Source organism: Littorina saxatilis, linkage group LG14 (genome assembly GCF_037325665.1).
Source record: "Littorina saxatilis isolate snail1 linkage group LG14, US_GU_Lsax_2.0, whole genome shotgun sequence".
Classification (NCBI taxonomy): Eukaryota; Metazoa; Mollusca; class Gastropoda; order Littorinimorpha; family Littorinidae; genus Littorina; species Littorina saxatilis.
The window spans coordinates 27,662,500-27,689,493 of NC_090258.1; the positions used below are offsets into that span (position 1 = coordinate 27,662,500).

General features: G+C 41.4%; 4 protein-coding genes across 4 annotated transcripts in view; all 4 read right to left on the reverse strand.

The window, feature by feature from the left end:
- The window catches only part of LOC138946754 (uncharacterized), a 35,219-nt gene extending 33,037 nt beyond the window's left edge, over nt 1-2,182 (reverse strand). Inside the window, exons 1-2 of the mRNA XM_070318158.1 lie at nt 1,061-2,182; nt 481-534 (exon numbers count right to left, since the gene is read on the reverse strand). Coding sequence (XP_070174259.1) covers nt 481-534; nt 1,061-2,182 — 1,176 coding nt within the window. The remainder of the gene's footprint in view (nt 1-480; nt 535-1,060) is intronic.
- The window catches only part of LOC138946755 (uncharacterized), a 30,702-nt gene extending 19,907 nt beyond the window's left edge, over nt 1-10,795 (reverse strand). The window contains exons 1-3 of the mRNA XM_070318159.1: nt 10,640-10,795; nt 1,061-2,184; nt 481-534 (exon numbers count right to left, since the gene is read on the reverse strand). Of these exons, the coding sequence (XP_070174260.1) occupies nt 481-534; nt 1,061-2,182 (1,176 nt within the window). The 5' untranslated portion in view covers nt 2,183-2,184; nt 10,640-10,795. The remainder of the gene's footprint in view (nt 1-480; nt 535-1,060; nt 2,185-10,639) is intronic.
- Nucleotides 1-26,994, reverse strand: part of LOC138947475 (zinc finger HIT domain-containing protein 2-like) — a 227,274-nt gene that overhangs the window by 89,522 nt on the left and 110,758 nt on the right. The gene's annotated exons all lie outside the window — the stretch shown is intronic.
- On the reverse strand, nt 14,916-26,820 carry LOC138947473 (E3 ubiquitin-protein ligase TRIM33-like). Its single transcript, XM_070318951.1, has 6 exons — nt 26,696-26,820; nt 19,551-20,677; nt 19,252-19,389; nt 18,536-18,691; nt 18,019-18,201; nt 14,916-16,036 (listed from the first exon to the last, which is right to left on the reverse strand). Exons 2-6 carry the CDS (start codon nt 20,667-20,669, stop codon nt 15,956-15,958), a joined length of 1,677 nt encoding a protein of 558 aa, XP_070175052.1. The 5' UTR covers nt 20,670-20,677; nt 26,696-26,820; the 3' UTR covers nt 14,916-15,955.

Genomic DNA, 26,994 nt, shown 5'->3' on the forward strand with positions numbered 1-26,994 from the left:
TAGGACTAAGTTGATGATTCTGAAACTGCAGTGAAGACTAAATGGCCTGCACTACATCATTATATAATTGTGTTGGAGAGTGCTCCGTGCCTGACATTGTACGGCAAGGCAAAGGATTTATTTAATTTTTTTTTTTTTTTTAGCTATATGAATAATACTTTCAATGAAGTTGGAAAGCAGAAGGGATGAAGTCTTTTCCAATACTCAGCACAACGTAATAGTCCGGCGTAGATCCTGTTAATCTTGACGCTTGTGAAATAACTTACCACGCTTGCGGTAAAAGCAATAATGAGCCAGCCGCATTTCGTCGTAAAATAAACCTGCCAGTTGCAAAATAATGCCACAATTCAAGCATCATTATGCCCAGTCCTCTTTCTAACAGTCTGAGCATGCAAACAATGATTCAGGACAAAAATCGCGTGAACTCATTGACAACAAATGACATCGGTAACTATAGGGTAATTCCGAATTAACACTGACCTTGGTTTGTGGTCTTGTTCGTCCAGGTGGCCGCCTGGAGGCCTTTGTCGTTGCCTGGTCACAAATATTTAAAACATTAAACATAAAACACAATTTTCTTTAGAAACGTTGTCTCATGACAGCATTCAGTAACTATCGTGATTTTCTGATACAACATTGCCTTTGATCTGTGAGCTTGCCGGTCGAGAAGGCTGACTGGAGGAGCTCTCCCTGGCCGTTGCCGGCTCACGAATAATTAAAACATTAAAAACACAACGCAATTTTCCAGTCTTTGCAAAGTTTTTCTCCCGCACGATATCGTGTTCATAATTACCCCAAAAAAGGAATCGGAAAACTGAAAAGTATGCACATTTTAATTTACCACGGTACTTAGGAAAGCACATTATAAGGACAGGTACCAATAAAAAAAAAAGCACATTATATAAATCTAAGATTCTTTATTTTCTCAATTTGCAGGACATGTGGTAAACAGTTTAAGATTTTAAAAAAATAAGGAAAAACTAATGAGAAGGTGGTGGGGGAGGAGGATTAGAAAAGGGAGGAAAAGAAGGTGAACATAAATAAAACATATCATTCTTACCCTTGCAGTAGCGTCATTATCGGCATACATGACATTCACCTTTCCAAGTTCTGACAATGCTTTCTCTATCCGGGTCAACTCTTTGGAATCGATCACCAACTTTATTCCTGACGCGACCTTGACATTAGCCTGCAAGGTGATGCTGCGGTCAAGGTCCTTGACTAGCGTCTCCATCTCAGGGGTCATATCCGTGACGTCATCGCGACTTACTATAGCTTCGGATCGTGCCACCAAACGTTTGTGTGACGTCAGCTTCCCTCGTTGACCTAACTGGATATTCTTGGCGTCACTTACCAACCGCTTCTCGTCCGAGCTCGTCTTGACAATCAGGTCGTTCAGACGACGGCGACGTGCCTTCACGGCTGCCTCAATGCGGTCAAAGGTCGCTGCTAGCTCAGCAATGGCGGCCTGTGTATGCTTGTCTATGTCTGTCAGCTGCTGATCCAAACGTGTGATGTCTCGCCCCACCTCTGTCTCTCGGGCAGTCAGGATGGCCGTCAGCTCATGAAGCGTATCTCTTGCCTCCCTCACTCTCTCCTCCATATCTTTCACATCCGGGCACTGACGGTGAACGGTCGTGGCACAACGCAGGCAGACGGACACGCCGTGCGAGGGACAGAACACTTCCGGAAGTTTGTCGGAGTGGACTGCGCATGCTCGGCGATGGTTGGCGGCCAGTTTTTCCTCCGTCAGAGAACTCAGCTGTTCCACGGCGTGATGTTTGGACAACGACTGTTTCTTGTGGACATTAGAACACTGCTGGCAAAACATGTCTCCACAGTCCATGCACATGGAGACGGCGGTCACGTTGTCACAGACACAACACACGTGCTGCTCGGACAGAAGACGGTGGGCCTCTACCAGCGCCGCCATTGCCCTGTCTGTCACAAAACTGTCTGCAATGTCTGCCACACTTTTCCCGCCTTTTCCGTATTTCGGCTTTTCTTTGATAGGACAGCGACAGAGCGGACACAGCGCCTCGGCTTGTGACTGTAACCATGACAACAGACAATGGCGGCACAGCATGTGACCGCAGGGAAGAACCTTGGGTTCCTTGAAATGCTCGTGACAAACACTGCACTCCATTTCATCGGGCTCCATCGGAAGTGACGCAGTCGCCATTGCTTGCACTGAATAAGACAAGGAGAAAGCAATAAGTTGAAACAAGTCGCGTAAGGCGAAAATACAACATTTAGTCAAGTAGCTGTCGAACTCACAGAATGAAACTGAATGCAATGCCATTTTTTTTAGCAAGACCGTATACTCGTAGCATCGTCAGTCCACCGCTCATGGCAAAAGCAGTGAAATTGACAAGAAGAGCGGGGTTGTAGTTGCGCTAAGAAGGATAGCACGCTTTTCTGTACCTCTCTTTGTTTTAACTTTCTGAGCGTGTTTTTAATCCAAACATATCATATCTATATGTTTTTGGAATCAGGAACCGACAAGGAATAAGATGAAAGTGTTTTTAAATTGATTTCGACAATTTAATTTTGATAATAATTTTTATATATTTAATTTTCAGAGCTTTTTTTTTTTTTTTTTTTCTTTTTTTTTTTTAAATCTCAGTTGCATGCAGGCTGCTTCAACCCTTTCTTTTTTGCCTTTTTTTTGTTTTTGTTTTTTGTTGTTGTTGGCGGGGAGCATCCTTCTTCATTGATTTTTATTTTTATTTTTTTTAAGTAATGTTTTTACTATAACATTAACATTACTATATCTAAATGTATTTTAAGCAACTTTTCTATATAACAATTCCCTCTCAAAAATGCATACAATATCCAGAGGGGAGCCATATCTATAAATACCAACACACATTTTGGCTATCACTATCAAATAATTCACATAACTTATTAGTGCCTTGGAACTTTGTGAATTTTCAAATACGCCCAAGAAAACTTCCTTTACGGTAATTTTGATAATCATATTATATTTACAATTCACTTTATCCTCAACGCATTTCCAAATGGACATAATTATCGGGCAAAAATAAAAACAAATGTTCAATATAATCAATTTCGTTCTCACAGTAAGTACAGCAATTACTCGCGGAAATGCCTATTTTATACAATAAAATATTTGTGGGGTAAATATTGTGCAATATTTTCCAATGCAACATTCGCAATCTTGTTTCAGTGGTTACTTTGTTTACCATTAACCATTGCTCTTTTCCCGGCCTGAAATCAAATTTATGTTCCCAAAATTTAACTACAACCGGCTCCACATATTTTTCCTTTATAATTAATTTGCGAAATTGACAAGGCTTACTCAGGTTCTTTAAATCGTTGAATCCACATACATTTCCATTTGCAGAGCGTAGTGTTGCTGCTTTAACTGCTGTACAAATCACCCTATATTCAAAGAATCTTGTGGGCTTACATCCAACCTTCTGCTGCATAATATTAAAGGGCACAATCTCATTACCAACATATACATCCTTTACTCGACAAACGCCTGCTTTAATCCAGTCGCTAAAAAACAGGGTTTGGCCGCAATAGATTATATCCTTGCTGTTCCATAAACACGTATCACTTAATAACATGTCTCCACCTACTGCTCTCTGAATCATGTCCTTATTTTTCAACCAACAAATTAAAACTTGTTTCCAAAATACATTTTTAATTAATCCAAATCCTTTAAACTTTTTTACCGTGGTGTTAGATTGGAAGCAACACAACCTTTCACCAAGCTTCGAAAACATATGTATCGGTATCTGTTTCCATCTTTCCTGCTTTTCGTTCAATAAATTTGCCGCCCAGGACAACAAACAAGAGGACTGCATATCAATGACATCAATCATTTTTAAACCCCCATCAGGAAACTCTTGACACATCACTTTTCTTTTAACTTTCTCAAATGCCTTAGTGTTTGAAAATCGTTTTTTCCAAATAAATCTGTAAAACATAGTATTTATCTCAGTCAATACCTTTTCGGGTATTACCAGTGCTTGCAACGGATAAATAATCTGCGATAACAGAAGAGATTTCACTATGCATATTTTCCCCATGATACTACAATTTCGTTTAAACCATTTTACAATGTTGCGTCGTATATTTTCAATACGGCTTGTCCAGTTTTCTTAATCTTCAATCTCAGAGACCGATGAGGAGCTACTGAAATAAATTCCCAAAATCTTCACTTTTGTAGTCCACCTTAACCCGCACTCATTTTCATTACCATATTTATTACTGCCCAAGGCCATGATTTCAGTTTTTTGTCTATTCATTGCCAAACCAGAGAATTTGGAAAAATAGGTAACAAGGGTTAATGCGTTTTTTTAACTCATCCATATCGTTCAGAAATAGGGTCACATCATCAGCATATAATAATATCTTAAAGAACATATCATAATTATCATTAGTTTCTTTTGGCAGAGGCAGACCCTTAATTGAACCATCATTTCGAATTTTCAAGGCCAACAATTCTAATGCAAGGATGAAGGCCATCGGTGAAAAAGAACAGCCCTGTCTGATACCTGCGTTCAATTCAATACATTCCGATAACCAGCCCATAAAATTGATACAACTTTCCGATTTATACAATAGAATCTCTACCCATCTTACAAAGACGGCACCAAAATTAAATCGTTTAAATGCATACACAATATACTCTTTGGAAATCGTGTCAAATGCAGCTTTATAGTCCAGTGCTACAAGGAACCCAGGTTTATTATATTCGTTTACATACGACACTAAATCGTCTATTTGCCGGATCGCTGAACTAATGGTTCGACCCTTCAAAAAACCATACTGATCTTCACCAATAATATCTAAAATAACTTTAGATAGGCGAACTGAAAGAGTCTTCGCCAATATTTTATAATCAGTGTTTAATAATGAAATTGATCGCCAATTATTCAAGTCGTCCCTCAGGAACTGTTTACCCTTATTAATTATTACCATTATTGCCCGTTTTTGTGTGGAGGTCAATTCTCCCTTTAAAAAGGACACATTAAAGGTATTCAATACCATGTATTTTATTTTACACCAGAAGAACTTCATAAAGGAGGTTGTAATACCATCACATCCAGGGGAGGAACCGTTTTTCATATTTTTAAGGATGTCGACAATTCTGTTAAAGTGATCGGACTATCAATTCCAGTCTTCTGCTGTTCTGTTAATTGTGGAACTTCAACACCATCCCAAAAATGTCCAACTAAGTTTTCATCAAACTCAATATTTTTTTCGTATCTCCTTCTAAAAAACTGGACTTGTTCAGTCAAAATATCATCCTGATTTGTTATCACCTGACCATCTGCTTTAGCAAGACGATCCATAATTTTCGCGTTCGAGTGTGTTTTTTCCATATTGAGAAAATACTTTGTATTTTTTTCTCCTTCTTCAATAAATTTAATTCGGGACCTAGTTTGGGCTCCCTTAGCTTCCTGTATTGAATAAATTTCCAGTTCAGCTTTTACTTTATCTTTTTCCATCAACAATTCGTTATTATCTTGATCTAAAACAAGGGCTTTGTCAATCCTATTCAAATTTTCCAACAATTCCCCATGTCTATTAAACTTACATCTATTTTTTTCCTTACTGTACCGAATACAAAATTCTCTTATTTTAATCTTACACAAGTCCCATTTTACGTGATCATCCCTTATTTCATCTTGTATCTCAAATTCTTCCAACATCAAATTCAATTCATCAACAAAGATATGATCCTTTAACAAACTATCATTAAATTTCCAATATGATGGACCACGCTGAAATGAACATAATTTATATGTTATGTTAACCGACCTATGGTCGGATTGTGCAACGGAACATATATTACAGTCTCTAATATTATTTAGCACAGAGTCGGAAACAAAAATGTAATCCAATCTGCGAGCAATGAATGGATTTCTTCTTGACCACGTAAATTCCCTTTCCTGTGGCCAGAATAACCTCCACATATCATTTAACTCACTATTTTCCAAGAACTTTTTAAAGCGATTAACATCCCCCACATTATGTTTTTCTCCACTAATAATGTCTTCTTCATTATCAATTACGCAGTTAAAATCTCCACACACTATGTAGTTCAACATATTCAGCGACTGAATGTGCTTTTCCAACTTTTCAAAAAAATGATATTTGTCTTTACCAATCGTTGGAGCATATACATTCGAGATACAAACGTCCTCATTCTGCAGAGAAATTCGTACCGTCAAAATCCTGCTATTTCGATAAATACACGTCACAGGATACTGAAAACTCTTTTTAATAAAAATGATTTGTCCCATGCTGTGTTTTGTACCACAACAATAAAACATTTGACCTCCCCATTCTTTTTCCCAAACTGTAATATCGGTTTCATGTACATATGATTCCTGCACACAAATGATATCGTACGATAGTTTCTTTAAATATCGAAAAAAAGTTTTCCTCTTTGTCGTATTTCTCAGTCCATGAATATTAATACTTGTTATCTTTAAATCATCCATGATGACATATCAACATTGATTTCAGTCGAGTCGTATTCAAAAATCAGAGTCCATAGAGCGTAGCCAGGTCGTTTCCTCCAAAATCCGTCCAGTTGGCGCCAGCCAGGGGCTAGGTGATCTCGGCTGCAACGTCACACTGCTCCTCGAGAGATGATGTAGTCGGGCCAAGGGGTAGGTCATCCCGTCTAGCAGCCTTGGCTGCATTGTTGTCCACAGGGGAGCTAAGCGGGCGCTTTTCTCTCGGGCAGGACTGGGACCTGTGAAAGGCAAGTTTCGACTGCTTGATTGCACGCGCGGGACGAGACGATGGTGTTTCAGGGGTAGAGAACTGGGTCGCTGCCGCGCTGGCACCGTCTTCAGCAGAGTCTTCAGACGGGGACACTTCCGCGGGGAGCTGCTCCGAAGCAGGTGCCTGAGCCTCCCTGACGTCACGTAGGAGGGAGCAGGAGGGGTGGCCACTCTTGTGGCCGGTACGACGGCAGGTCTTGCAGACAACTTCCTCGGGGCACGAGGAAGCGTAATGCCCCTTGACGAGGCATCGAGAACAAGTGGTGTGTTCTGGAGAGAATTTTTGTTCTCTGTGGTACAGAGAAGCTGTCGCCGAGCCAATGTTTATCTTGGTGGGGAGGGGCTGGTCAGGGATTTGGATATAGACAAATCTTCTCCCCGTGAGCCATCTTGTTAGTCCCCCCCTCTCATCCCTGTCCTTTTCCATCATTAGTTTGGATTGAGGTTTACAACCCATCTGGACCACTTTCTTTTCGATCTCATCGTTGCTGTAACTGATGGGGATGTTGTTTTTAATCCGAATATAACATATTTATATGTTTTTGGAATCAGCAAATGATGGAGAATAAGATAAACGTAAATTTGGATCGTTTTATAAATTTTTATTTTTTTTTACAATTTTCCGATTTGTAATGACCAAAGTCATTAATTAATTTTTAAGCCACCAAGCTGAAATGCAATACCGAAGTCCGGGCTTCGTCGAAGATTACTTGACCAAAATTTCAACCAATTTGGTTGAAAAATGAGAGCGTGACAGTGCCGCCTCAACTTTCACGAAAAGCCGGATATGACGTCATCAAAGACATTTATCAAAAAAATGAAAAAAGTGTTCGGGGATTTCATACCCAGGAACTCTCATGTCAAATTTCATAAAGATCGGTCCAGTAGTTTAGTCTGAATCGCTCTACACACACACACACACACACACACACACACACACAGACACACACACAGACACACACACACACACACGCACATACACCACGACCCTCGTTTCGATTCCCCCTCGATGAATATTTAGTCAAAACTTGACTAAATATAATGAAAAAACATTCCATATATATGATATTCTTTGGAAAGAACTTTTTCGTTTTGATTTTTGCACAGGTATTCTAGCCAGCGATAACACAGCCACATAACAAACGTTATCCAGAAATACCTCTCCATCTTTGTATGGACTGTAGGAGAGTTTCCTCCCTTGAACCAAATGCGAAAAAAAGACGGCAAAGTCAGTTAAAGTGTGTGATCAAGGCAACCACTTGTATTCCGGGATGAGTACAAAAAAACGTAATAAGATAATTCAAACTGAATACAATGCGATCGACACAGTGAAGCCTCACATTTGCTTGAAATTCAAAAAAACAAAATCATCAAGTAGACCTATCACAGACCTGATAAAACGACACAAGCTAATGCTCTCACAAATGTGTATAACTTGTTGAGAACAAAAATAAGTTTTTTGAGCAGTTTTGAGTTGATAATGCTTTCCAGACATAGACCAGGCATGGGAATTTTCCGCCGAAAGGTACATATCCGCCGAATTTGTTTTTCGTTCCGCCGAAAAAGCAGAAGTTATCGCCGAAAAACAAGTGGGGGAGGCAAATATGGTTCTAAACACTGAATTTAATGGCAAACTTGGAGCTAAGATGACACCAAATTGCACCATTTGGGTTCTTTGAGGAAACAAAATTCCGGGAGGGGCATGCCCCCGGACCCCCCTAGTAAGGCTTAGGCGCTTCGCGCGGTCGACTTCGTTATTCCTAACAAAAGTTCAGCCTGTTTTACAATTTTCAATTCCCATGCCTGATAGACAGACGGGACGAACAAACATACACTGAGCCAAAAAAGTTAAGGATATTTTTTCAGTGGTATACCCGGCCCCAGATGTTAAACAGCAGTTTTTGGGTCAGAAATTTGTATGACTTGTTAGGTAAGACACCAAACAAACATTTTGGTGTAAAAAATGCAAAATATTATTCAGTTTAAGTCACCATTTCAACGGTTGAAGGTGAATCATGCCGTCAAAAAACGCCATTTTTGACTCACATGCGAAGCAAAAGTGAGTCTATGTACTCACCCGAGTCGTCCGTCCGTCCGTCCGTCCGTCCGGACGTCCGTCCGTCCGTCCGGAAAACTTTAACGTTGGATATTTCTTGGACACTATTCAGTCTATCAGTACCAAATTTGGCAAGATGGTGTATGATGACAAGGCCCCAAAAAACATACATAGCATCTTGACCTTGCTTCAAGGTCAAGGTCGCAGGGGCCATAAATGTTGCCTAAAAAACAGCTATTTTTCACATTTTTCCCATTTTCTCTGAAGTTTTTGAGATTGAATACCTCACCTATATATGATATATAGGGCAAAGTAAGCCCCATCTTTTGATACCAGTTTGGTTTACCTTGCTTCAAGGTCAAGGTCACAGGAGCTCTTCAAAGTTGGATTGTATACATATTTTGAAGTGACCTTGACCCTGAACTATGGAAGATAACTGTTTCAAACTTAAAAATTATGTGGGGCACATGTTATGCTTTCATCATGAGACACATTTGGTCACATATGATCAAGGTCAAGGTCACTTTGACCCTTATGAAATGTGACCAAAATAAGGTAGTGAACCACTAAAAGTGACCATATCTCATGGTAGAAAGAGCCAATAAGCACCATTGTACTTCCTATGTCTTGAATTAACAGCTTTGTGTTGCATGACCTTGACCTTGGGTCAAGGTCACATGTATTTTGGTAGGAAAAATGTGTAAAGCATGTGAGTCGTATGGGCTTTGCCCTTCTTGTTTAAGGTAGGCGTGGTCACGGACATGTGACGTCCTACCCAAATATTGCTCAGATTCAAGAAACACATTTTTAAGCAGAGGAAAGACTGATCTTCAAATACACGTATATTTCTGACCCAAAAATTGCTGTTTAACATCTGGGGTATACCACTGAAAAAATATCCTTAACTTTTTGTTTTGGGCTCAGTGTACCTAGGGAGACAAACATTATCACCCGCCCTCGTTAACTCATTCAGCCAAATGTTTACTGTAAAAATCAGGAAATACAGTGGCACTTGATGCTCAGTCCAAACCTCGCTCATTCAACAAGCATCAGAGCACACCCTTTAAAAACTAACGCTCTGTAATTCTAACGATCTTGAATTATTTCCGTTCGGATTATACACTGAAAATAAAAATCCGGTACCAGAACAGTGTCTAACATTAACCTACTTTGTAAATCCGGACAAAAGTTTTCCTGCAGAAGATGTCACACTCGCTTACCGCTTGACAGTTCGTGTATTTGAATGAATTGTATTGTTGTTCTTACTGCAGCGTATTGCTTATTTTAATTTCGTTTTTGTAAACGGGCGATTTAAAAAAAAAAAAGACGAAAAAGGACACCACTGAATTTAAATCACCCACATTTTTGTATTATCAACACACACACATTTATCAGAGTTAGTGTGTGTGTGTGTGTGTGTGTGTGTGTGTGTGTGCAAAGACCAGCCTGCAGAGGAGCTGGTATTTGTTTAACTGGTACAAGGGAGGCAACTCTTCATTCGGCAGCAAAGATTAGTATCGCTGCTTCCCCTTGACAAGTTGACACGTCACCATGTGACAATTTAACACAGAACTCTGACCGAGATAATTGACACAATGAATTGATATCGTGCGATTTGAAGCAATCACAACGATTATCCTGCATCATATGAAACGCAATGACAAACAATGTCCTCATTTTCGACAGCTTATGGGCGAGAAAAACACTGACAACAAACCATCTTTGTGTGACCTGTTGAGACGAAACGCTAGAGGGATCGAGGGGCAAAACCGACAGCAAGACCAGGCGAGTAAAAGCAGCAACAACTCACGGCTATGGACAGCAGGAGGTCAGAGGTGAAGGCAGACAGCGATGACACAGGTGACGACAGGTGACGACTGAAGTGAAGACGGTTTTAGCGATGCTTGTGTGTTAAGTTGTTGTCGCTTCGCTGAGACGGCTCAGTACGTGTTGTGACACTGCCGTGTTCTAGTCACTAGGGAGATTTAAAAGACAGCACGTTTCGTTTTGCAGCTCGTTTCGTTTGGTGAATGAGTCACCCCGCGAAAGGGAACGTGAAACGAGACGGCATAGGCCGCAGACAAGATTTAGATGTATTCACGTTTCGTTTCGGAATGAAAGGCCGGGCATGGCAGGATATGATCCGCTGACTGGGCATGGCATAATTTCAACTCCACGAGTCAATAAAGGATTGACATACTCGCATTGCACACACAAGAGCTTCACATTTTTCAATTCATGCACCTGCTCATCATCAATTGTATTTCACAAAAATTAGATCATTCATGTTGAATTCCAAGATTTACTCATTCGAACTCATTATTTTTTTTATCCATTTCACGCATCTCAATTTTTACAACTGGTAACAGCCTATGGCAAAGAGCTCTACCGAACCATGTAGGCAATTATACCCTGAGTATTCCCCATTCTCAGAAAACGGCCCTGTGCACACGCCTGTGCCGATTTAGAAGCCTTTCCCCAACTAGGGGTTGTTTTGTACTTGTCACGTCTGTCCTCGATCAGAATGGAAAAAAACCCCTAGGAGGTGGTCCAGAATCGGGCATACTTTGATTATTTTCAGTCCAAATAAATCACACAGACTTTGTTTATACAAAATCACATACGAAGCCAGAATAAAAATTCGATGCGATGACCTACTTCTGCTTCGCCATTTGCTTTCTCACCATGAAGTTGGATAAATGTACCAGGATCAGCACCCTTCAAAATATTTCAGTTCACAACAGTTGTCTACCTCCAATGAACACATTCTCAGCGCTGAAAGACTGTGAAAGGGTTGATGAATCTAGCAATGCATAAAATGGCCAACAAATAAAACTGTTAGTGTGCAAAAATACTCACAAAAGTTGACGAAATATTGTTCGTTTTTTGGGGGTGGAAAACGTGACTGCGTTTTGACGTTCCACGTTCCGTTTCGGTTGACCTTCACCTTTCCAGCGAGAGACCCCCGAAATGATGACGTTTACCACAACTTCAAAACGAAACGTCCCGACGTTTCGTTTTTTAAATCTCCCTAGTGTCTCCCAGGTTACGTCACGTGACAGGGGTGACGGGTGAAGATGGACCTTGATATGCAATCGATGTCATGGTGCACTCGACTACCTGAGGGTAGGCACAGGCACATGAACGAAAGAAAAAAAAATAGAGAAAGAGAAATAGAGAAAGATAATAAGAGATAGACATTGAGAGGCCCTATGTGTTTGTCTGTGTACGTGTGTGAGTTTGTGTATGTGTGAGTGTTTGTTTGGGTTTCCCTTTTTTTAGGTCTCGCATATGTGTATGTATATGAGTGTGCGCTTGTGTGTGTGCGCGTGCGTGCCCTGTGTGTGTGTGTGTGTGTGTGTGTGTGTGTGTGTGTGTGTATGTAGGTGTGTGCTTGTGTGTGTGCGCGTGCGCGGCGTGCATGCCCTGTGTGTGTGTGTGTGTGTGTGTGTGTGTGTGTGTGTGTGTAGGCATGTGTGTGTGTGTGTGTGTGTGTTGTGTGTTGTGTGTTGTGTGTGTGTGTGTGTGTGTGTGTGTAAGTTCGTTGAGCAGCAACAATAGTCATAAGATGAAGTCTCGGTATACTCATTCCCACAATACAACAGCAAACACTTGACAAGCTTTACGGTTTAATAAAACAAGTTAATTGATTCATGAGCCTGTTGTTCACAATCAACGTTTTGCTGAATGAAACCGAAATCACCCGACAAGAACTTACGGGGTAACGAGTAACCCGTATTTACCTCCTTCTTTGCACTCATTCAACATTGAACTGTTTGGTATGGACACGACAGGTACACTCCCACTTATCATATTGTGCCTTTGCCAGCCCGTACCAGACTGTGGGATTAAATAGACAGCTTTGTGCACAGTGTTTGTTTGTTTGTTTGCTTAACGCCCAGCCGACCACGAAGGGCCATATCAGGGCGGTGCTGCTTTGACATATAACGTGCGCCACACACAAGACAGAAGTCGCAGCACAGGCTTCATGTCTCACCCAGTCACATTATTCTGACACCGGACCAACCAGTCCTAGCACTAGCCCCATAATGCCAGACGCCAGGCGGAGCAGCCACTAGATTGCCAATTTTAAAGTCTTAGGTATGACCCGGCCGGGGTTCGAACCCACGACCTCCCGATCACGGGGCGGACGCCTTACCACTAGGCCAACCGGTGCACAGTGTCACTTTTGTCGGTTCTGTGAACGTGGGGCAATTAACCATTTAAAGGCACACTTCTTCCCCTGTAAACACTACCGCTCACCACTTCAAATCTGAAACCGCTTTGACATGCTAACACCATCCCTCCACTTGCAAACATACCATACACGAACTGCCATGGGGCTCTCTATGCACGGTCTGATTTTGTTATGAATTAATGTTGCTAAAGTCACTGGTTGGTATTTGAAGAAATAATTCATCCACTCACCACAGCAAGAAGTCAGGGAGTTGATTTTATCAAGACATAGTTTACCAGGTAAACAAGACAGTTACTCACAAACAAACGAAAACAGGAAATAATTTATGGTCTAGTCATTCTGTGCGAAACACAGCGTATTTTATTCTAAACAATCCCAGGAAGGCAGGATGAAAGGTGTGGTATTTAGACTATTTTCCGACCAGAGAAACAACACGAGTAGGTATATGATGTAAAGCAATACAAAAAAGTCGTATGAAGCGATATCAAAACATAAGGCAATCGTTTGGTCTGAAACTAAAACATCAACAATGAAAACAAGAGGCGAAGTCTTCAAGGCTCATGTAAGAAATCGACAAACAGTAACACAAACTCAATCACTTCGTCACACATACACACACACACACACACACACACACACACACACACACAGTAAGCGGCATAGGTGACACTGTGCAAGAAAGCGAGACACTAGATCTAGATCTGAATGGCCGATTTCGAAGAAAAAACTAGTCTCGGGCCGCTCAAAATAACAATGACCGAGACTTTCAGTAATTCCTTCGCGTGACGTCTAACCCTCTTACGTCATAATGTGACGTCTTCAAATGTTGTGACGTCTTCAAATGTTAAAATTTCTACCACAGACATACATACATACATACATACGCACGCACGCACGCACGCACAGACAGACAAAAGTTAGCATCGCATAGGCTACACTTATGTGAGCCAACCAGTCATCACCGAGACGGGGATATAGCTCAGTTGGTAGCGCGCTGGATTTGTATTCAGTTGGCCGCTGTCAGCGTGAGTTCGATCCCAGGTTCGGCGGAAATTTATTTCACAGAGTCAACTTTGTGTGCAGACTCTCGTCGGTGTCCGAACCTCCCCCCGTGTACACTACATTGGGTGTGCACGTTAAAGATCCCACGATTGACAAAAGGGTCTTTCCTGGCAAAATTGCTTAGGCACAGTTAATAATTGTCTACCCATACCCGTGTCACTTGGAATAAGGCCGTGAAAGGTAAATATGCGCCGAAATGGCTGCAATCTACTGGCCGTATAAAATTTCATCTCACACGGCATCACTGCAGAGCGCCTAGAACTGTACCCACGGAATATGCGCGATATAAGACTCATTGATTGATTGATTGATATATGCACCGAGATGGAGCATGTCAATGAAGTTCCCGATTGGCATATGTTCACGATTTTCTTTCATTATGAGCACAGACAAAAAGATACAGCATACAATGCAATCGGTTTTAACTCTTTGAGTAATTTAATTCGAATGACAACTTTATTCAGCAAACTTATTGATAAATGTGTAAGCTTCCAAGCTGAAATACAATCCCATAGTCCAGATTGAGTCACAGATTGCCTGCATGGTCTAATGTTCAATAAATTTAGATGGAAAATGAAGTTGTCACAGTGTCACCTCAACTTTTACTAAAAGCCGAATATGGAGTCTACTATGACAATATTATCGAAACATGAAAAAGAACAACACCGTCTTCGTTTATCATATGGAAGAAAAGTTTCATGCAGATCGGTCCAGTAGTTTTCTAAGAATCGCTCTACACAAACAGGTTATGTAATACTCGTAGTTATTGAGAATGAGTATTTCGCTTGTAGTAACAATAATTAACAGCGCATATAGGGCCTATGTGTCTGGCATGTTCTTAAAGAAGACTTTTAATTTGTCTCTACGTACACAATCTAACAATGTAGCTGTATCTCGTTTTCCCTATTCATAGTTTGACAATGACCGCATGAGACATCGGGGCTACAGCACTTGTGCGATATTCAGTGTCACACCAATTAAAATAAAGACGACTTCGTGTAGCCCAATATATATATTGTTTGATGATTACGTTTTGTTGGTTGCAGTGGCTGAGAACCAATTAAACCAACAATTGCAGAAAATTCACTTATCCTCTTACCTGTCTGTCACCCTGTTACCCCCCCTCTCTCTCTCTCTCTCTCTCTCTCTCTCTCTCTCTCCCTTTTTTATCAGTATTGTCGGTATATTACATGTCCGTCTGTCGGTTAGGTCCTAATGTTGTATGTCTTGTATACTTGCCATTTACATATTTATTATACATGTTGAAGGATGAATGAAGATACATTGTAGACGGATGCATGTTATGGATTAAAAGCCCCACGATGATGTGCTTGGCAAATACAAAAAAACAAACAAACAAAAAAAAAAAAAATTGCAGAAAATATGTCATTTTGTGCGTGCTTTCACATTAAAACCCTTTTGTAACTGAACTTTTCCCGAGAAATGTGCTGACATGTTGATGTTCTAATGTATTTTAGCTTATCGCACTACAGGAAATACGGGTTAGTTTCATACACAATCTATACAACATATATTTTTACTTCTTTCTTTTCTCTTTCTACAAATGTTTACCCCATGGTTCATTCATCATCTGACATAACTTTTTAGCAAAATCTAACCATAAGATTATTGAAAAAAAGCAAAAATGTAGACGACCACGTTTAAAAAGGGCCGATGGGCAATATTCAACAAATTGTGTTATACCAAAACAACCTTGGCAGAGAATCGTCCGTGGTTTTACAAACGTTCATAAATATCTGTTTGACATGCTCACATCAACCATTTTCAACCGACAATTTTCGCTATCCTGAATCTTACACTTTCTATTTATCTTATTATTTTCAGCACTCCACTCCAAGACAGCTATCAGCAAGGAGCAACCTCTTTGGTGTAATGTTGCGTAGAAAGCGCCCTCTTTGACAAGTTGGGCACTGGAAGGGTGGTAATCTGTGAAGATAGGAACAAGTCGCGTAAGGCGAAAATACAATATTTAGTCAAGTAGCTGTGGAACTCACAGAATGAAAGTGAACGCAATGTAATTTTTCAGCAAGACCGTATACTCGTAGCATCGTCAGTCCACCGCTCATGGCAAAGGCAGTGAAATTGACAAGAAGAGCGGGGTAGTAGTTGCGCTAAGAAGGATAGCACGCTTTTCTGTACCTCTCTTTGTTTTAACTTTCTGAGCGTATTTTTAATCCAAACATATCATATCTATATGTTTTTGGAATCAGGAACCGACAAGGAATAAGATGAAAGTGTTTTTAAATTGATTTGGACAATTTAATTTTGATAATAATTTTTATATATTTAATTTTCAGAGCTTGTTTTTAATCCGAATATAACATATTTATATGTTTTTGGAATCAGCAAATGATGGAGAATAAGATAAACGTAAATTTGGATCGTTTTATAAATTTTTTTTTTTTTTACAATTTTCAGATTTTTAATGACCAAAGTCATTAATTAATTTTTAAGCCACCAAGCTGAAATGCAATACCGAACCCCGGGCTTCGTCGAAGATTACTTGACCAAAATTTCAACCAATTTGGTTGAAAAATGAGGGCGTGACAGTGCCGCCTCAACTTTCACAAAAAGCCGGATATGACGTCATCAAAGACATTTATCAAAAAAATGAAAAAAACGTTCGGGGATTTCATACCCAGGAACTCTCATGTCAAATTTCATAAAGATCGGTCCAGTAGTTTAGTCTGAATCGCTCTACACACACACACACACGCACACACGCACACACACACACACATACACCACGACCCTCGTTTCGATTCCCCCTCGATGTTAAAATATTTAGTCAAAACTTGACTAAATATAAAAAATGGCTGAGAAAACACAAAAATATATGCGTCTTTCAGCTGTATTCCTACTCAGACGAACGGCTGAGAAAACAAAGAAATATATGAGTTTGTAAGCTGTAATTTTACTCAGACAAACGGCTGAGAAAACGAAGAAGTATATATATGAATGTTTAAGCTGTATTCTTACTCAGACAAATGGCTGAGAAAACAAAGAAGTATATGAGTTTTAAAGCTGTAAATTCCTACTCAGACAAACGGCTGAGAAAACACAGAAGTATATGAGTTTGTAAGCTGTAATTTTACTCAGACAAACGGCTGAGAAGACGAAGAAGTATATGAGTTTTAAGCTGTATTCTTACTCAGACAAACGGCTGAGAAAACAAAGAAGTATATGAGTTTGTAAGCTGTATTCCTACTCAGACAAACGGCTGAGAAAACAAAGAAGTATATGAGTTTGTAAGTTGTATTCCTACTCAGACAAACGGCTGAGAAAACAAGGATGTGTATGAGTTTTTAAGCTGTATTCCTACTCAGACAAACGGCTGAGAAAACAAAGAAATATATGAGTGTGTAAGCTGAATTCTTACTCAGACAAACGGCTGAGAAAACTAAGAAATATCAAAGGCTTTTTCCGGTATTCTTACTTTGAAAATTGGCTGAGAAAACAAAACAATATGTGAGTTCCTAAGCCGCATTCTTACTGAGATAATCGCACGAGAAAACAAAGACATTACATTCTTTCTGTTGCAGTTATACTCAGAAAATCGGCTACAAAAACAAAGAAATATACATGAGTATTTCAGCTTCATTCTTACTCAGGAAATTGGCGGAGAAAACTGAGGAAGAAATGAATAGTTTACTGCATTCTTAGTCAGAAAATCAGCTGAGAAAACTAAAAAATACATCAGTGTTTCAGTTACATTCTTACTCAGAGCAACTTCACATCATATTGCAAGCTTTTTCTTTTTGGGCAGCAGAAGCAAGGGAAGCCCTGACGTTCCGCCGCACAATATTTTAATTTTTAAATTTGTTTTTATTCATACATGATCACATCTAATTAAACAGATAACCACCACACGTCACATGATGAAACGGACTCCCTTTTCGACAACTCACCTCTATGTTCGCACGATTCAACTCCAACATGGCCCAGCACTGGTCAGGCAGTGACCGACAGGGGACAACTCCCTGGTCATCACCGTTGACGTGGAGATGGAGACGTCTGTAGCTGTCAACGCTCACTCCAACACGGTTGTCTGCTTGTAAGTTCCACAAGGTCTGTCCTATGCCAGTGCTGGTCTGAAACCACACATAGGCCTATTTTCATTGCTACTGAATTGTAGGTGCATTGTTTTCACTGTCATTTGTTAGTGAGGACGCACGCGCACCCGCACCCCCGCACGCTCACACACACACACACACACACACACACACACACACTCACGCACACACACACGCACACACACACATACTCACACACACACACACACACACACACACATACTCACACACACACACACACACACACACATACTCACACACACACACACACACACACACATACTCCCACACACACACACACACACACACACACACACACACACACACACGAATGACAATGAAAGAATCTCACCTTATTACCATAGTCGAAGAAGTGATCACCATAGACAACCACAGCACTCTCCCAGCTCCAGGCCTTGCCAGGCACTGTCAGGCTGTCAGGTGATGACGTCACCACTCCCACCGCTAGTGACCACCCTTCATCTGTATCTCTTTTCGTTATTTGGACCTTCGAACATGTTCACGGGCAAAAAAACTCAATTATAAAGTTTACTGAATAAATAGATAACATACCTAAACAAACAAGAAATTCCTCCGAGGTAGGAAAAACACCCCCGTCCTGAACATTCTCACTGCCATCAACTGAGAAGGTTATTTCCCTTTGACCATTAATATGTCCCTCTATAAGTCCTTGTAGAATCTTAATCCACCAATAACTCCCTAACCGTGTGTTTGACTGGTCCCAATTTTTGTAAGGACCGTCTCAGGAATGTATAGAACCTGTTCACCAAGTTTGGTGACGATCGATCCGTTCATTCTTGAGATCTATATGCGAACACAAACACACAAACAAACAAACACATCGACCGAATCCTATACACACCACTATACCGGGGGTGTAAATAGAGAGAGAGAGACAGAGAGAGAGAGAGAAAGAGAGAGAAAGAGAGAGAAAGAGAGAGAGAGAGAGAGAGAGAGGGTGAGAGAGAGAGAGTGTGTGTGTATGTGTGTGAGTATGTTTGTGCGTGCGTGCGTGTGTGTGTGCGTGTTAGTGTGTGTGTGTGTTACCTCATACAGCTTGTTGACCTCCATGGGGTCACGTGACATGACGATACCTCCACCACCGAGATCGCCCCGATACTCTGCTGTCTGCTGGTCGTCACTCAGCAAGATGTTCTTCCCGTGGTTGTCATGGAAACAAAAGGCCTGCAAAGTCACATGAATTATATTGTAGGGAATTGTGGTAACTTAACAATGATTAAATCTCGTTTCAAACGTGAACTGTAGATTCAGGTCGATACAGAACATTAGTAAAAAGTGAACACGCACAAAAAAAAGGACAAATGTAAAAAAAACATGTTCCGTACCCTTGCAGTAGCGCCATCATCGGCAGAAATGACTTTCACTTTTACCAGTTCCGACATTGCTTTCTCTATATGGGCTAACTCTTCCGGGTTGATCACAAACTGAATTCCTGACGCGACCTTGACTTTGGCCTGCAAGGAGATTCTGCGGTCAAGGTCCTTGACAAGCGTCTTCATCTCAGGGGTCATGTCGGTGACGTCATCTCGAGTTACGGTTGCTTCGGATCGTGTCACCAAACGTTTGTGAAACGTGAGCTTCCCTCGTTGACCTAACCGGATGTTCTTGGCGTCACTCACCATCCGCTTCTCGTCAGAGCTCGTCTTGACAATCAGGTCGTTCAGACGACGGCGACTTGCCTTCACGGCTGCCTCAATGCGGTCAAAGGTCGCCGCTAGATCAGCAATGGCAGCCTGTGTGAGCTTGTCTATGTCTATCAGCTGCTGATCCAAACGTGTGATGTCTCGCCCCACCTCTGTCTCTCGGGCAGTCAGGATTGTCTTAAGCTCTCTGAGTGTTCTCCGGGCCTCCGCGACTCTTTCCTCCAGATCTTTCACATCCGGGCACTGACGGTGAACGGTCGCTGCACAACGCCAGCAAACGGACACGCCGTGCGGGGGACAGAACACTTCCGTAAGTTTGTCAGGATGGACTGCGCATGCTCGGCGATGGTTGGCAGCCGTTTTTTCCTCCGTCAGGGAAGTCAGCTGTTCCACGCTGTGCAGTTTGGTTGCCGACTGTCTCGTGTGTAGCGTCGTGCACTGCTGGCAGAACTTGTCTCCACAGTCCATGCACATGGAGACGGCGGCCACGTTGACACAGACACAACAAACGTGCTGCTCGGACAGAAGACGGTGGGCCTCTACCAGCGCCGCCATTGCCCTGTCTGTCAGGAAACTGTCTGCAATGTCTGCTAGACTTTTCCCACTTTTTTCGTCTTTCTCTTCTTTGATATAACAGCGACAGAGCGGACACAGCGCCTCGGCTTGTGACTGTAACCATGTCAACAGACAATGGCGGCACAGCACGTGACCGCAGGGAAGAACCTTGGGTTCCTTGAAGTGTTCGTGACAAACACTGCACTCCATTTCATCGGCCTCTACCGAAAGTGACGCAGTCGCCATTGCTTGCACTGAAAAAAGAGGGATAAAACATTTGGTTAAAATATTTTTTATTTGATATTCTCCAAATATAATTTGTTTTTCTCTTTGATATATTTTACAGCTATTACAGCCAGCAACAACACAGCCACGTGATAATTAAGCACCGTTTTCAGACAATAACTCTCGAACATGTGTTGTGGGATGTGGGGGAGTTACGCCCCTTTTACCAATGGCGGAAAGTAAGACGAGCAAGCCAAGTGTTCGATCAAGGCAATCACAGCGCCAGTTGTCCTGGCCAAGTCAAAAACACTTGGTAAACATTCGAAGAAATGGCTTAAAAATGTGGTCGACACAGTGACGCCTCAACTTTGCTTGACATTTAAAACTAAATCATCAAATCGACTCGTCACAGATCTGATCAAACGACACAAGCTAATACTTTCAAAAGTTTATACAGTATAATTATCCATTTGAAAAAAGAATCAGCAGTTTTCAGTTAATTATGCTGTCCAGACATAGACAGACAGACGTAAGAAAAACATACTTAGGGAGACAAACATCATCTTCCGCACTCGTTAATTTAACTCATTCACATAATATATTGAAAATAAACAAGAAATACAGTGATACTTGATTCTCAGGCTAAATTTCGCTCATGCAACAAGGGGCATGAGATCCCACCCTTTAAACAAACGCTCTGTAATTCTACAGATCTTAAAGGCCAACATCCAAAAGAATTTTTCTCCTGGAGCGACCTAAACTTGAACCCGTCGATATTCTTGCATGTCTGTTTACTTCGTGCTGCACGCAAAAATTGTGCGACTTCCTTGCCGCGTGGATTGACGAAGCTGTTTTATTCTCGTGACTGAAAACACTGCAGTGCGTGCAGTTGTATTCTGTGGGTTCGACAGATCGGTCCAGTAGTTTGGTCTCAATCGCTCTACACACACGCACACACACACACATACACACACTGGCACACACACACACACACACACACACACTCACACACACACACACAGGCACACACTAGCTCACACACACACACGCACACACACACACCCGCTCGGCTTTTTGTCCCCTCTGCCTCACTGATTTGGTTTTGTGTTTATTTCGTCATTATTTTGTTAGTAAATAGTGAACATTGCTACAATGCCGAAGCAAAAAACATCATTATTGGTTGTAATGTGCGACCAATTTTAAAACCCGAATATCGTATTACATAGTAATTTTGACAGCAGTTCAAATGTGTACATTAACCAGTTCCATTCAGCAGACTTTCAGGTCTTTGTAACTGATTTCTGGCCAGGAATTTATCACGCTTTCTACTGTTCATTCGTTTCCTGTGACATCAGCAAACCAGCAAAGTGTGTGTGTGTGTGTGTGTGTGTGTGTGTGTGTGTGTGTGAGTGAGTGTGTGTGTGTGTGTGAGTGTGTGTGTGTGTGTGTGTGTGTGTGTGTGTGTGTGTGTGTGTGTGTGTGTGTGTGCCTTTGGTTATATCGGTTTTTGTTGTTGATGAGTACGTAACAAAATGTAGTCAGTATAATTATATACGTTTGCACCATACCTCATCTCCCGTGAAATATCAACAGAGTTCGAAGTTTCAGTTTGTCAATCTGTATAGTATGATTTGTTTTCAAATACGTTTTGTCTTTCTTTCCTTGTCCTGGTTTGTTTACAGATCATCGTCATTTTTTAATCTGGGAAGATCTAACTAGTGTTCTGAGCATCGCCTAAGTAGACATCAACAAGCATGTACATACTTGAATGATCTTGCCGTTGTCTATCTTTTCCGATATCGTGTCCATTTCCACATCGCAACATTATTGAATATTTGTACCAGTTTCAATTTGTCTGATTCAAACTAGATGTTGAATGACACAGAAATAAAACGATTTCTTCGTGAACTTCAATTTTGTTTGAGTAATATATCAGGTTTACGATACATCTACACAGTTGTGTGTGTGTGTGTGTGTGTGTGTGTGTATGTGTGTGTGTGTGTGTGTGTATGTGTGTGTGTGTGAGTGTGTGAGTGTATGTGTGTGTGTGTGTGTGTGTGTGTGTGTGTGTGTGTGTGTGTGTGTGTGTGTGTGTTCTTGAACATAACTACACCCATGTGTTTATGAGTTACATAATTATATATATGCGTTCAGTCAGTCTGCATGTTTCCTTTCACAAAATAAGACACAACATCAAAAATGAATACAGATTTGATCTGCAAGGAGGAAATATCAAACCAACCCACACCCCAAACCTAAAGCAGCTCATGACAAACTTTTGGTACACACTTTGCAAAATAAAACTCTAATTTCTAACCAGCTGCATTACACGCTGCCAACAGAGAGAGAACAAGTCGCGTAAGGCGAAATTACAACATTTAGTCAATCTGTCGAACCCACAGAATACAAGAAACTAAGTCCATCTCACGATGAACACGAGCCGAAATCATATGCACTCGACTTATGAAATAGAAAGAAATTAAATACGACGAAGAGAAGAAAAAGTTTGAAAGTACCATTGAACTTCCATGTCGGCGTGTGGCTGAGCTTAAAATAGGAATGTTGTTGCAATCTGTTAGGCACTTTCCCTTTTGACAGGTAGTTTTTGCATGTACAGCAAAACACGGCCTTTTTTACAAATCCTAAAGACTGTCGGAAACTTCGCATGCTCTCTTGTGAACGCCATGTGAAACATTGATTCTGAAACAAAAATCTATGGCATGAATGACAATGGAAAGACGGTCTCTCTCTGATTCCAAGTTCATAATGACAGTTATGAAGTGCTGAATTTAAAAAAAATCTGTAGATGAAGTAAAATCATTTGAATGTTGGCTTGTTGAAACTTCATAACAAACAGCCACCTCGTCTATATCATTATCTGAAAGAATGCAAACTTCCTTTGAAACACCAACATTTGTATGGAAAACTTCTGTTTCTGTCATCTTTGATTTCATTTGACAACTTGGACTGATGGCATCTTCCAGAGATATATCCATTACTTTCAACTTGCGCCTCTTTGTATTCCTGTAAGCCTGCCACTTATTTATAAAAAGAAACGTTTGATACTTTTACCAAACAGTTAGTATAATGCACGCTCTACCTGTATTCGTCTTTAAATTCTGCAAGACTGAAGCGAAAGAAGTCTGTCTCAGTTTTGTGGTCAGTTTGTTGTGTACATTTACACACGCACAACGAACAACACATGCACAGGCCCGGGGGAAGCTCCACTTTCTTATGTCCGACGATAGACGTATACATGTAGTTTACATGTTTATTAGTCATCTATTTGATTGATTACGTGTATGATATGACGGAGAGTCGCATCGGTTTGATGCCGTGAACCCAACCGTGGCTGTGGCTGTCGTTTGAAGTAGCCTACTTCTTTATAAAGATTAATTTACATTCTGACCAAGGCATGTTTGGTACCTACTGAATCCTTGTTGCGTGTAGTTTTACGTGGCACGTTGCCCAAAGTTGTATTCTTGAGGAGCATAAAATAAAACGTGTTACAAAGTTATCTCAAAACTCTGCAGTGACTGCTCGCGCAGCAGGTCAGCTAATTATAGCACGCAGCCTCCACAAACAGCTTTCGAGCCGAGACCACGGCTCGTCAAAAACTGCACGCACTGCAGTGTTTTCAGTCACGAGAATAAAATAGCTTCGTCAATCCACGCGGCAAGGAAGTCGCTCAATTTTTGCGTGCAGCACGAAGTAAACAGACATGCAAGAATAGCGACGGGTTCAAGTTTAGGTCGCTCCAGGAGAAAAATTCTTTTGGATGTTGGCCTTTAAACTATTTCCGTTCTGGTTATACACTGAAAATAAAAATCCAGTAGATCAGGTAAAACACCAGAAAGGCATGAATATTAAAAATACAAACACCTAAAGTTGTAAAACCGGACATCAGTTTTCCTGCAGACGATTTCAGACTCTCGTTTACCACTTGATAGTTATCACAAGCATTGTTGTTCTTCCGGCATCGCATCCTTATGGACTTATTTAATCTTCTCTTCTGTTAACGAGAGATTAACAAAATCAAAAGCGTTAAGGAAAACATCTGAATTAAAACCGCCCGTACCTTTCATGCTTTTGCGCATCGCCATCTTCTCTGATAAGTCGTTTTGTTATTTGCATTGTTGTTTTCATTTTTATATTTAGTCAAGTTTTGACTAAATATTTTAACATCGAGGGGGAATCGAAACGAGGGTCGTGGTGTATGTGTGTGCGTGTGTGCGTGCGTGTGTGCGTGCGTGCGTGCGTGTAGAGCGATTCAGACCAAACTACTGGACCGATCTTTATGAAATTTGACATGAGAGTTCCTGGGTATGATATCCCCGAACGTTTTTTTCATTTGTTTGATAAATGTCTTTGATGACGTCATATCCGGCTTTTCGTGAAAGTTGAGGCGGCACTGTCACGCCCTCATTTTTCAACCAAATTGGTTGAAATTTTGGTCAAGTAATCTTCGACGAAGCCCGGACTTCGGTATTGCATTTCAGCTTGGTGGCTTAAAAATTAATTAATGACTTTGAACCATGGGGAAAAAAGTTATAGAAAAAAAATATATGTAAAAAAAAGATTTTATTTTTGGGTAGCGTGACTCACGCTTCCAATATTTTGTTTTCTGTTTGCTGAGAACATGTGCTTTGCCTAAAAATACTGACCAATCAAATTCATGTCACTATGCTTATAGCCACGCCCAAACAAGTGCCGCAACAGTTTGACATTGGAGCGCTGTCCACGCTTTTTTTTTAAACGCACGAAATGCACGGGATTTGAGAGGAGTTTTGCGCTTGGCATTTTCCAAATAAGGACATCCTACTATGAGTAGCTACTACGCTGGAATACTACAATGAATTTTCAAACGGCTACACTGGCTTCGTCTTTCCTGATCGAAAGGGGGTGTATTGTTGATATTTGTAGAATAGACTCTGCATTTTAATGGTCAAATGGCGATTTCGGTATAAAAATGTAGACAAGGACCTTTAAGGAGAAAAGTTTCATTTGCTCCAAATCACACGATATCACTTCATTGAGTCGGGGCCCAAGGACTGTTATGCCGGGGTGGAAGTAGAGATAAGCGCCAAGAAATGCTCCAAATGGCTTCGTGTCTCCAAACACCTCTGACAGTCAAATCCAGCTCCTGGCCTTCACGTGGCGGGCCCTGTCTTCGACTAACAGGAGAAGGGATGCAGGCGGGTCACTGGCGCCTTAAAACCAGAGCTCTGCTTCGGGCAGATGGGGCTCGTTAACCTTGGATGGTCGCTCATCTAGGAGAAGGACAACTCCGATTTCAAAACCCGCACTGCCTTGTGTGCGCCTTGGGAAAGGCAAAGGCTACGAGAAGGAAAACTTCGACGTCAAACCCGGGTAGAGTGGACTCGACAGCCCAGCAAGGCAGCTACTCTTGGGGAGGAGGCAACCCTGAGTAAGAACCTCAACCACCGAAGACGGAAGACAGCAGCCAACTTGGCGTGGGGAGAAAATCGGCTGTCTACGCTCCCACGATAATATGGCCGTACAATTATCCTTGGATCGATGTGGTGTCGTCCTGGTGTCCCGCAGCCAGGGTAGGACGGCGCCGGGCCTCCAAAAAAACCCAAAAAAACAACTTCATTGAGTCAATTATCTCGGTCAGAGCACGGACATACATTCTACTGGATGGCTGTCTCAGTGCGCGCTCTCTCTCTCGCCTTGTCAGGCAGTGAGAGAAACGAGGTCAAACCACAGGCGGAAGGTATCGTCCACTGGACTACTACTATCACAGAAAGACTACAAGGTACGTCATTCACCTTCGACATAATTTTGTATCGAAATCTAACCATACGATTACTGAAAAAAAGCAAACATGTAGACGACCACCTTTAACCATAGTTATGAAACACAATGACAAAATGGCCGCACGTTTGACGGCTTACGGGCGAGAAAACACACTGACAACACACCATGTGTGTGTGCACTTTGTGACCTGTTGAGACGAAACAGAAGGAGCGGGACAAATTTAAACCGACAGCAAGACCAGGCGAGGAAAAGCAGCAACAACTCACCGCTATGAACAGAAGCAGGAGGTCAGTGAGGGATTAGCTGAAGGCAGACATCGATGACACAAATGACGACAAAAGGTAGGCAGTTGTAGCAATGCTTATGAGAACGACGCTTTCGTTTCACTAAATGCGGCAGAGTGCAAGTTGTGACGCTTTCGTGATCTTATCAGTACAGTGTTTGTCAGTGTCGTCAGGTTACATCACGTGACATATGAAGCGGGTGCAGATGCACCGTTATATGCAATAAATTGCTTGGCCCACTCGACTAACTCAGAACAAGGGTTTTTCCTCAACGAGGTTTT